At 43.1% G+C, this 12,258-nt stretch overlaps 1 protein-coding gene across 4 annotated transcripts in view; it reads left to right on the top strand.

Moving 5' to 3' along the window:
* Positions 1-9,243, top strand: part of GNAT2 (G protein subunit alpha transducin 2) — a 31,054-nt gene extending 21,811 nt beyond the window's left edge. For all 4 annotated transcript variants that reach the window (XM_081194222.1, XM_081194221.1, XM_081194220.1 and 1 more), the window contains 8 exons: positions 42-84; positions 1,409-1,550; positions 2,897-3,054; positions 4,815-4,943; positions 5,711-5,840; positions 7,432-7,585; positions 7,863-8,073; positions 8,650-9,243. In XM_081194222.1, coding sequence (XP_081050348.1) covers positions 80-84; positions 1,409-1,550; positions 2,897-3,054; positions 4,815-4,943; positions 5,711-5,840; positions 7,432-7,585; positions 7,863-8,053 — 909 coding nt within the window. In that variant the 5' untranslated portion in view covers positions 42-79 and the 3' untranslated portion in view covers positions 8,054-8,073; positions 8,650-9,243. The remainder of the gene's footprint in view (positions 1-41; positions 85-1,408; positions 1,551-2,896; positions 3,055-4,814; positions 4,944-5,710; positions 5,841-7,431; positions 7,586-7,862; positions 8,074-8,649) is intronic.
* The last annotated feature ends 3,015 nt before the right edge of the window (positions 9,244-12,258 follow it).

The following is a 12,258-nucleotide window of genomic DNA, read 5'->3' as shown; positions in this document are numbered from 1 at the left end:
CCATATTCTGCCATTAATCTGTTTCCTTTTACTTCTTTCAGGTGCTGGAGAGTCAGGCAAGAGTACAATTGTCAAACAGATGAAGTGAGTATTGCCTTCTAGACTGAGGACCAAGAACCCTAAAAACAGGGGCGTCCTTGAGCCCTTTCCTCCTGCGTTGCTATCCCACACCAACCCAGAGTAGCACATTTAGAGGCTGTTGTTGGCAACAGGACTGAGCTGGGACAAATAACTTAAACAGATTATGGAAGGCTTAAAACACAAATAAAAATAGCATTTAGTTAAAAGCAAGCTAGGGCAACATGAAATAACTGCTTGCTTCACAAGCTGATCCTGAGCAGGATAAGGAAGAAATAATGCTTTATATGCTATAGCACAGAGATGGGGAACCTATTGCCCTCTAGATGTTGCTGGACTACAACTCCCATCATCCCTGACCATTGGCCATGCTGACTGGGACTAATGGGAATTGTAGTCCACAACATTTGGAGGGCACCAGATCCCCAGTTCCTGCTATAGCAGATTCATTGACTAATCTACATTAATTTCCCTGCACATGGTTTTAGTAATCCTCATAATAATAAGCCTGCAATAAAGGCTGATGGCAAAGTCCATAATGTCAGATTTCTAAGCCCTGTGGCTTATGAACTGACAAACAAACAGCAAAAGATAAATGCAGTTCTGTTACTCTTCCTTTAGTAGCCTTTAGTATTCCCTGGGATACTCAAAACTTTCTGGGAACTTAGATTTAACACCAGAGTGAAAGTGCAAACCATACAGGAAGAGGCATCTTAAACTGTAGCAGTAACCAATGTGACTACACCCACACCCACCTACCCTACTCATGAATTCCAACAATAGAAAAGTGACCTACAAACTTAACGGCCATCATTTTAATACACAGGCCTTCAGTGAAAGGGCAGCTAATTATATATCATGAGGCATCTTGGCAACATTTTCCTACAATCCTTTATAGGTCATATACCTTATACATCATATCTGTCCATGTATCTAAGACTTAACAGCCTTCACATTCAAGTAACATACAAATAAAACTCAAGGCCTTTCAATGGAATAGGCAGTATTCTCATTTTTGCTGCACAATTAATGGGAGCCATTTATTGTTCTGGGAAAATGTCAAAACTGCTGCCCCATGGAGTACAATCAGGCACGGGGCAAAATGTGTTCCTCACCCAGACATGGTCATCTCAGCCAATGTGGTTTGGGGCAGGTTTTACTCTGTGATGTCTTAGATTATGGTCCTTTTAAAAAACATTCTTCCCCCAAAGCAAATAGATGCCATTTATTATGCATCTCTATAAAACGGGTAGAACTTCTCAAGAAGATCCGGAGTGGTTATTTCATCTATGGTGACTGTTCCCTCTCCCCCGCCCCCCTTCTTACCCAGGATTATCCATCAAGATGGTTACACGGAAGAAGAATGTTTGGAGTTCAAAGCAGTTATTTACGGCAACATCTTGCAGTCCATCTTGGCCATCATCAGAGCCATGACCACCCTGGGGATTGATTATGCGGATTCAAGCCGAGCGGTCAGTATCCTTGTGCATGACAGCAGCATGTTTTCGTTGAGCGAATGAGGATCTCTGGGAAAGGGGAGGGCCAAGGCATTTGCAGCTACAATGTGGCTGATGTGCTAAAAAGGGACCTGCTATTAAAGTTTGTTTATTTGTGTTCAAGGTCAATATGTATAATCATACAACAGGAATGCCATTGCTGCTAGATACGTTTCCTATCTTTATTCCCATGGGATGTTCTGAAGAAAAATAGGTAGGAAAGGACAGGTGGAATAGCCAAGCACCAGAACAGTAAGAGTTAGTGTAACTGTGATCCCAGTGCACTGTGCTGCACCCTTCATAAGATATCAAAAAGAGATAGATTTGGGCTTCAGCCTCAAGTTGAAGCAGCTACGGGATGATGCCACCTGGTGGCTAAAGACCACTTTTCAAGAGCAGTAGCCATAGATTCACTGGAGCTGATTCATAGAAGGGCTGTAACTCAGCAGTAGAGCATCTGGTTTGCATGCAGAAGGTCCCCAGCATCTCTGGAATGGGTTGGGAAAGATTCTCTTGTATGAGATACTGGTGAGGGCACTGCCAGTCAGTGCAGGCAATTCGGAGAGAGATGAACAGCTGATCTGACTCTGTATAAGGCATCTTCCTTCGCTCCTAGAATTATGGTGTCAGAATAAGACCTCCAGTGGTACCTAGGCTGTGGCCACTGTTGCACTGTACCTTCTCCTACCTAACACCATTAATGGTGAGAATCAAAGTACTTACTGAAAAAGGTAAGAGTTAGAGTGTGCTGGGACACCACCCAACGCATGATGTTTCTGGAAAGAAGCCATGTTGGAGCAGGTCACCACACAGAAGGTGCCAAGATGGTAGCACACACACCTGCATCCATGTGAGTGGTAATGTGGAAGCACAGACACATTTCTAGACCAGCTTTTCCCCTACAGCTTAAATCATCTCCAGCAGATGCTTACTGTATTTGCACCTTCTCATAATACTTCCCAATAAATGCTCAACTTGAGAAACCATCGACCAACCATAGGAGGTTTTTTGTTGTTTATTAAATCTCCAGACCAAAGTTGATTTGTTGCAATTTGAACTTTTTCTTCACTTCCTTGTCAATAATGGCCCTGGTAAACAACTGTTCCTCCTTTTTTTTTAATGCATTGTTGTCCTCTGATTTGATGCACGCCCTGTAAGAAGACCTCTGCAAAATCAGAAAGGAGGAAATTATGAAGTGCCCAAACCGTGCGGCTAAAAACAGGTTGTGAGGGTGCAAAATACAAACACTTGAATATGAGGTTCTGCCGTACCCTTGTCACCAAGGAAACCACAGTTTCCTTACAGGCTTTGTATCTTTACAGGATGAGGGACGACAGCTGTTCAACTTGGCTGACTCCATCGAAGAAGGAACCATGCCTCCAGAGCTAGTGGACTGTATAACCAAACTCTGGAAGGATGCAGGTGTTCAGGCCTGCTTTGAGCGAGCCGCTGAGTACCAGCTCAATGACTCTGCCTCCTAGTAAGTTGGTCCCTGTGGAAACATATTGGGGAGGGGAGAGGCAATATTGCCAGCAGAAGGGGTTGTGGCAGGGAGACTTCAGAGAGAGAGAGAGAGAGAGAGAGAGAGAGAGAGAGAGAGAGAGAGAGAGAGAGAGAGAGACTGCCATGCATTTGTATAGTACATTTCGGCTTTAGCTAGTGCCCTCCAGATATTTTTGACTACAAATCCCATCAGCCCCAAACATATGTAGTACACAAAGCAAATGAACTTGCCCTGTCAGGCTTCTCCATCTTTTGAAATGCAGCAAGCTTTTGCAGATCACTTCTTTCCTTGTGCCTTACCATAGCGTTCCATTCAATGCTGCACAAGAGCTCTACTTGTACAACTAGACTTTTCCCTCCTCCTCTCTCCCCATGCTTTGGAAGGACCCCCAATCCTCCAGAGCAGATCTTGAGGATGGAGGGGGTGGGAATGGAGATGGAAGAGTAAGCTCCGTTGTGCAAGCGGAAGTCTAATGTGGGAATGCAACAGGAACCCTGTATGCAACCCACGGTCTCCAAGCCGGTAGTCCCCTTCCCATAGATGCTAAGCAGCACGGGAGTCACTTCCCTGCAGAGAGATCCCACATCACTGGAGAGCAGGTGTGAATGCAACAACATGGGTAAGATTAGTCATTTAAGTCTTTTGCACCTCACTGGCACTCGACAGGGTTGAAATCCACCATTTGGCTGGGCTGTTCATACTTCCCAGGAGTGTGGGATCAACTCACAGGAAAGAGGCTCCCATGCAATTGGCAAGAGAGGTGACCCCACGCAACACGTGTGTTAAGATGCTCTTTGCTTGAAGTAAAAAAGAACAGGAGCATGACAAATGGTCCCTAGTCTGCAGACCTCCAGTGCCACATCACTAGTGCTCCAGGGTGCTCTGCAATTGTGCCACCACAACCAAGCCTTCTAACAATGCAGCTGGAAGCTTAGGGCAGGTTAGATGTGCACTGCCTATTTGCTTTCTGCTGTACATTTCTTAGGGCAGTTTAGGGCCTGGGGAACCAAAAGCGCTGGCTGTGCCCACAGTAAATATAATGGCTGCCAATTTCCTTGTGGAGCAATTGACCAGGAGCCATCCCTTTCTATTTTTGCTAACTTTGTTGGTGGAAGTTTGAAACAAACAGAGGTCTATCCTAGCCATGACCGAAGGGCTGGCAAAAGCAAACAGCTGCAAATTTAAACAGATCCAACCAAATACAACAGCCTAATAAACTGCAAATTAGTAACCCACAACAATTGCACAATTCTTGCAGTACCTTAAGAGAAGCAGAGAGCCCTGGTAAATGTTTGCATGTGTTCTAAGCCACTGCATTAGCAGAGACAGTATTGCTGCCCGAGTCCTCTTTAACCTGTTACTCTCCATTTTTGTAGAAGCAGAACATTTTGAACCCAGTTCCCAGCTGCTCACATATGGTTTTCTGTGCATATGAGGATAATATACACATCACCTAACACTTCCAACCACTTGGATCTAGACAAGTCAAGGGTAATTACGTTCAGCCAAAAGGATGTAGTGGTCCGATCCTGCAAGATATGGGTTCAACACCTTGCTAAGCCATGAAGACTCCAGATGGCTTTGGGGAAGAGTCACTCGGCCTCAGCTTCCCATCTGGAAAATGGGGAATACAAATAGTGATTTACCTCCCCAATTTGTGAGGATGAACAATTTATTACAAAGCCCCCACATGTGCTGTAGACATTACAGCATTACGTCTCCATTTCCTTCTGCAGCTACCTGAACCAACTGGATAGGATATGTGCTCCTGGCTACCTCCCCAACGAACAGGATGTATTGCGATCACGAGTTAAGACCACAGGTATCATAGAGACAAAGTTTGGTGTCAAAGACCTCAACTTCAGGTGAGAAAGAAAACCCTTCTAGGTAGCCCTCCTTGTTCTTTATTCAATCACAGCACATTCCATGTTCCATCTGCCAAATGGCAACATGGATAAACTCTGTTTATCTTAAAGATTGTCTCCTCCTGTATATGCCTGTGTACAGAGTACACTGTGCTTTATTCTCATGTGTGAAGTCCTACTCACTGCGCCACTACAGCACAGAAGTGTAGCAAGGCCTTCTTAGTTGTGTCCCCTTACTCTTACGGGATGCCCTTCCCAAGGAAGCCTGCGTGGCCCCATCACTGAGTGCCCTCAGTTCTCAAAATGGTCTGTGGCTTCTATGATTTTTATATTTACTGTGTCTCTGCAGCAACCATAGGAGTTATTTCCCCTTTTAATTGACCTCAGCTTGATTTTTGTTGGTGGAGCTATTCTACATATTCTGTTTTGCTACTTTTAGCCTTCTGATTTCTCTTTGGACATTTACTGTTTCAATGGTTGCTTGTTAGCTATTTCCCTGAAGATCAAAAGGGATATACATTTTTCTAAATAAATATTTTGCCAATCTGTGTCAGTCTTACATTTCTGGTATTAACTTCATGTTTTTGTCTAAACTGTTGCATTATGCCTCTGACCTGATGAACGGTAAAATATTCACCTCTTGTAAGTCCCAATCATATGTTCATTTAAAGCTACAATGCTGAGGAATGACTCCTCCCTTCTAGCATGCTGTTTCAAATGGTTACCTTTGAAAATAAATATCATAATCACGACTCTTCTTTCTGCAGGATGTTTGATGTAGGTGGGCAGCGGTCTGAGCGCAAAAAGTGGATCCACTGCTTCGAAGGGGTGACCTGTATCATCTTCTGTGGAGCTCTCAGTGCTTATGACATGGTGCTGGTAGAAGATGATGAAGTGGTATGTTTTCTCGCTCAAACTCTTATGAAATTAATTATCGCTCCACAAACATGCCTGCATCCGCTTTGAAATCCAACAACCACCACAACAGCTCCCCTGTCCCACAGAATAAAAAATAACACCAGGATCTTACCCTTACTTACATAAAGAGCCTGCCAAAAGTTGTTTTTGAGTAGAGCAGGGAGGAAAATTAGGGCCTTGGGGGAACTAGTACGTAGTTTGTTTCCAAACTGTGCTGCTCTGATGCAAATCCAGGAAGCACTGGCTTAACCCCTGCCTGAAAATAAATATGTCTCTGTGAGCATACATCCTAGAACCAGTTGATTCCAATCCTTCCTGTGCACTTTAAGGATTGGTAAAAGCCTCCAATTTACATCAATGGTGACATCAAAGGCAGGGCAGGCTTTTCAAGGCACAGGAAGGGTAAGAATTTTACCCCTAGTTTTACTAAGAATTCCTCCTGAAAACCCCAACGATTCTGAAAGGAGAAGTATACATCACAAACACTTCCCTATTGCTACAAGACCTATATGTCAAATGCTGTTGAACTGTATTTCTCTGAATCCTTCTACGGGAAAAGGAATTTCTATTACTTTCGCCAATTCTATTACCTTCACCAGTAGAACTGGGCTGCTGGAAATCTTACCAAAAGGAAGACATAGAAGTTGTGCCAAAAAAGTGCATCAGCTATATAGCCCTCCCCCCTGCCCCCAGTTGATCATAGGCTTTCCATCAAGACTAATTAAAATAAGAGAAGGAAGCGATAGATGATTTACTCCACCATAAGCAAATTTAGTCACCAAGCACAAAGGGGGGAAAGCAGCATGTCTGCAGCAACTGTCCACTGAAAGGAGGGAATCCAAGCTTGTTTTGCAGCCTGTTTTGCAGCCCATACTTTGTAATTAGGAGGATCAAAACCTTATAGATGCAGTGCTTTCTAACTTATTTATATCGCTGAGAGAGAAAACCAACAGAGGAGTTAGAACTTTGGCTAAGAACAGTAGGCCAATACTGGTAAGACAGTAGATTAATGCCACAGCAACAGCAGTATTTTATAATGTGGGTGTGTTTTTAAACCCCAAAGCCCGAGGGCATTTAGGAAAAATCCACCTATTACAATTAGATTAACCAAGAGAGGCAAGTAGATGCATCAGCCACTGAGCTCCAGTATAGACTTGCTCCAATTTCAGTTTAAGAACAAGAACAAACCTGTGCAGAAAATGCCACAACACACGTACAAATGTTGCTACTTTTGCTTGCTCACCTCCCATTTGACTTCACAATAAATGGACGTTTTAAAATACTGTCTTTCAACATTGTTCTATGCAACTTTTACATTTAGAGTTGCATCCCAAGCTGCAGGAATGGAATGGATTATCTGCTCAGACCACAGGAATTCTCCTTCCCCTGTAACTCCCTGCTCATCCTCAGGGGACACAGGGGGCTGCAAGGGGAATGTTTTGGAAGTAATTGAGAAGCATTTGGGGGTAATGGTCAAGTATTGTGTCCAGAAGCATACCCTACGGATAGAATGAACAGATGTTTTACGCAGTCTTTGAGCTTGCTTGAACTGTGTGGTCTTCCCCTCTAGAACCGCATGCACGAATCCTTGCATCTGTTCAACAGTATATGCAATCACAAGTTCTTTGCTGCCACCTCCATTATTCTCTTCCTGAACAAGAAGGACCTCTTTGAGGAAAAGATCAAGAAAGTACATCTCAGCATTTGTTTCCCAGATTATGATGGTGAGTTGGTCGAACGTTTCCGCCTTACAGTAGCCAGTCATCAAGAGCCAAGAACTGCTTCACATATGATGTAGAAACAGACACTAAACATGGGTGACACGTCATGTGCCATCTCTGACCCACTTCCTCCTCTGCTATAGGATAGGAGGAATCAACAAGCATCCCCTCCTCTGGCAGGAGACTGCATTAGATCAAAAGCCCTTCTCTGAATGAGGAACTCCCCAATAAGCTTTCAGCAACATTTATAGCCTCTTCCTTGTTTCTCTTACGCACACAGGTCCCAATACCTTTGAAGACGCAGGCAACTACATCAAACTTCAGTTCCTTGATCTGAACATGAGAAAAGATGTGAAAGAAATTTACAGTCACATGACTTGTGCCACAGACACACAGAACGTCAAATTTGTATTTGACGCAGTCACGGATGTCATCATCAAAGAGAACCTCAAGGACTGTGGCCTCTTCTAAGACTTCAGCTTTTTAAGAAGGTAATTTCCATTCTAAGGAACATAATCAACAATAGTAGTCCTCCTATGGAAGAGACTGGTGAATGGGTATCTTTAGCGCTCACTTGATTCACAGAGCTGCTCCTGTAAATTTAAAACCACACTTAACCTTGCATTTGAGTTTACTCCAGCAGCCCAAGCTCACCAATGTTCCTTCAACAAAAAACAAAAACCACTTATTTTAGCAGTTATCCTTAGCTTCCCCAAAAGTGCAGCAAGTTTTGACTTTGATGTTAATTCATTTTTAGTAAGAATTTACTGTTCATTTCAAGAATTTGGAGAATGTTTCTGAATAGGGAGAGCTAACCATAAATTCTGAGGCAATTCCCATGCAGATGAATCACTGCCCCCCACTACAAAGTGTAGCAACTACATCCGAGTATTTATAATGCACATCAGCCTAAATGAGAAATAAAATCATTAGCAACCTGACATTATAATTTGTCTCGTGCGTTTATGTATTTGTGTAGAAGTCTTTTATGGTGTTGCAGGATCTAAATGTCATGTTACATTGTATCTAATTTCTCTAAATGATCTCTCACCTTCTTCGTCAATTAGGAAAAAGGACTTGCAGTTAGCTTCACTGTTCTGCTTGAGCAGAGCCAACGGAGTAAATAAAAGCCACTCAAAGAGTCCACATTTTTCTATAACCTACCCATGGCACAAACTGTATACTTCCAAGAACATGCCACCAAAAGGGCATGAAGGAACAAAAGCTAAGAGCCTCCCATCTCTAAGCTATTTTCTTTGGTAGTTTTCCTCCTTTCTGAAATTCTCGGCAATCTGTAAACCCTGACGACAACTTGAAAGAGAGCCAACACAATCTTGTCTGCAAACAATGAATCATGCGATACACTGGACGTTTGTGTGTGCATACAACTGAGATCTTTAAAAAGCATCAACCTTCTGTGGGAACGACACAATCAGTGCTTTTGTGGATTCTTCAGCAGAACCTCTGTATCTACAAATGGTCTGAATGGTGATTCTCAATGAAAATCCTAAAGGGTTGAATGTGCAAGTCCAACAATTTCTAGATTACACATGAAATCTAATTATCAGTGTGCAAATTAACCAAGAAAGTTAAGTAACATTTTTCAAACCTTCCAAGTAGATCAGTTTCAGTTCTTTGGAACTGGTGCAATTTGTCCCTACAGCCTTGTAATGTGTATGGGTTGCTCGTGCGTAAGTTGCCGCCTCTCCAGGCTTTGTTGCCTTGCTAAACCTTTCAGTCTGGGCAGCCCTTCACTTCGTGGCTGCCTCAGTCGCTAGCAGAATCCGTCAGTGGGCGTTTCTTAAATCTTTTCCAACATAAAAGTTGTTTGACACCCAGTCTCCTCCTACTCTCTCTGCACGGAAGACTTCTGCGCAGGGTGGGCGTGGGTAGCGGAGGACCCGTGCTCTCCCCGCTGGTGTCCGGTGAAGAGTCCTGGAGCCCTCTCCCCGATTCCCCCATCAGCCCCTCTATATCCCTGGTGTTGCGCTGATTTGCTTCCCCATCTGCGGAGCTGCCTCTCTCCCTGCTGGGCCCTTCTCCAGCATCATTTGAGAGCCTTCCCTCCACCTCTAGCTCCGATGTCAGTTCCCTGACAAGCCTTAAGTAAATAATTCATTTTCTTTCTAGTATCCAGCTTTCCCCATATTAGAAGGCCTGGTGAACTTAAGACTGATTTTCTTTCTCTACACCAACTCACCCCACTGAGTACAGCAGTACTGATCCCAGCCCATTGCTTTACCGCTTGCTGTGAGACAATTGCTCTTGCTGTCTCTCTGGTCCCCGATGGAAAGAGGTCACAGCAATGTGTACAAGCAACCTATTGACATCACAGAGTCAGAAAACTTCTCCACAACATAGGAAATAGAAAGAAAACATACAAACTGGAAATGGTGACGTCAGGATTTTCACTCTGCTATTTAGCACTGTATCGTTCTTGATCATTTGTAAATAAGTCGTATGTTACTGTAGATAGGATTCTCTTTGTTATCAATATTTACTTCAGAGAACGGCTTAGGCAGCTACAACTGAATGTAGAACATTAGAAAATAAAGAAACGTGCATTAAAAATGTGGATACAGTGTTACCTATTTTGAAAAGTAACGAATTCCTCTACAGGTTTTATTTGTGTTTTCAAAAGCCACCCAATACTTTTTCAAACATTCTACCAGGCCTAATATTATAAGGATCATATGTTTAGGTGGTTTAATATTGTACCTGGAAGACATGGATTCAAATTTCACCTGAGACAGAGACTCACATACCCAATGGCCACCTTCAGAAATAATGCAAAGTGTTCACACTTCATTTGTCTCCTTGCCAAGAGGGGAAACAAATCACAAAGTAGCTAGTGCCTAAACCTGGGAGAAGTGAAGTGTGTAGAATAGCACACAATGCATCTGCAGGATGATTTGTTTAACCATAGTTAGTGGCTTAGCACAGGGGTTGGCAAAGTTTTTGTGGCTTGGACCAGTTCACGGTCCCACAGACGCCACGGTGGGTCAGAGTGCATGCACATGCATGCACAAACACTATTTCCGGTGCTCCTCCTGGTGTGGAGGAGGCATGCGCAGCTTCCCATTGGCTGCAGGAGCTTCAGCTTCGCATTGGTTAAAGAAGGCGGTCCTCGCTCTGCTCCACACCGGTTTAGCACGGCGCATGGGAGCCGACCGAGCGGGCAGCGGGGGTCCATGGGCCGGTTAAACAACCCCCATGGGCCACTTGTGGCCCACGGGCCTTAGGTTGCCGACCCCTGGCTTAGCATTACATCCAGACATGGCCAGTGAGTGAAAGACCAAAGGATGTCTTGCACATGCACATTTAGCAAACAGCAAACCTCAAGTCAGGAGGTACATTCAATGTCAAGCAGTTCTTTCCAGTTGAAGTGTTTTACGCATTTAGTTTGCAATTCATCCCTGCAGGTGAAATATGCATGTATGAAATCGGCCCTCACAGAATGGCCTTGGGCAAGTGACATTGACTCTGTTTCCCTTTTGTGAAAAGTGAATAAAGTTGATGCAAGCTAAACATTAATTCACCAAGAGTATTTTATGATAGTGTGTGCACAGAGAAACATATTAAGCTAGTGATCTGCAATATTCTACCATGTAGTGAGAATTTTACCACTCTTTCCTGTTAAGAATCATCATTCTTGGTAACAAACAGTCAAATAAATGCTTTAGAAAATTATTGCTGTATCTTGCTGATACGACTTAATGGTAGAAATAACTTGCCACAATTCTCAGCCTTATCTGTGTCAACACACAGAAAATACCTGACACCATATTTTTCAAGAAACAAGACAGGAAAGTTTCAGTTATTTATATGAAGGTTCAGAACTACGAAAAAGCTAATCCAGCTAACTAAAATCTTTATTTGCAGAACCTGGAAATGCTATTAAGAGAGACTGACAAAGATCCCTAGATCATTTCTAGAAATGGCTCCAATAAAGTGAGGAACATTAAGATTTTTAACTCACCATTTTAATATTGCCAATAACTACATCAGGTTGAAACTGTACATGACAAATTGGAAAAGTCTCAATGTAATGGTTCCAGCAAATAAATGTACTGACTCGGGTTAATAACATCACTACAGTAAAAACAATGGCAAACAGGAACTTGGCACCACATTTACAAAGTAAAAGCATGCGGTTGATACATTTTGGAAATCTCCTATGAGAAAAGGCCCTGGTAAATGCAGAACAAATTGCACTGTCTACAAAACTCCCCACTGGTTTAAGACCAAACACACACACAAACAATTAAGTGGTTGATTAAGTAGCTTTGTAGTAGCACTCTCTCCCCACCCCCTGCAGTTTGTAATTTTACAACTCACCTTTCTACCTAGAAGCCAATTCAGGCATTTCATGTAAGAAGATTTCCATCTGCTACATTAGTAGCACACTCAGTGATTTGGTAATCAGCATAAACCAGGCTAACCCCCTCCCCCAGCCATTAAGTCTGACAAGACTTGTCACCCTGCTACAGGAAATCTCTCTTTCGGGGGTGGGAGCACCTTACAGTGCTTGTAGCAGACTCATAACATTATACATTAGAAGAAGCCATTGCTTTAGCCATAAGAATCCTAAGGCCCTTTTAAGTAGTTGCAGTTACTGTATATCAAGTTCTGACCATACCAAGTTTTAAAAACAAAAGGTTCCTGCTAAGAGGAAT

Source organism: Podarcis bocagei (genome assembly GCF_964188305.1).
Source record: "Podarcis bocagei genome assembly, chromosome: 5".
NCBI lineage: Eukaryota > Metazoa > Chordata > Lepidosauria > Squamata > Lacertidae > Podarcis > Podarcis bocagei.
Note: the sequence above shows the minus strand (reverse complement) of the source record. Positions and strands in the feature narration are given on the sequence as shown.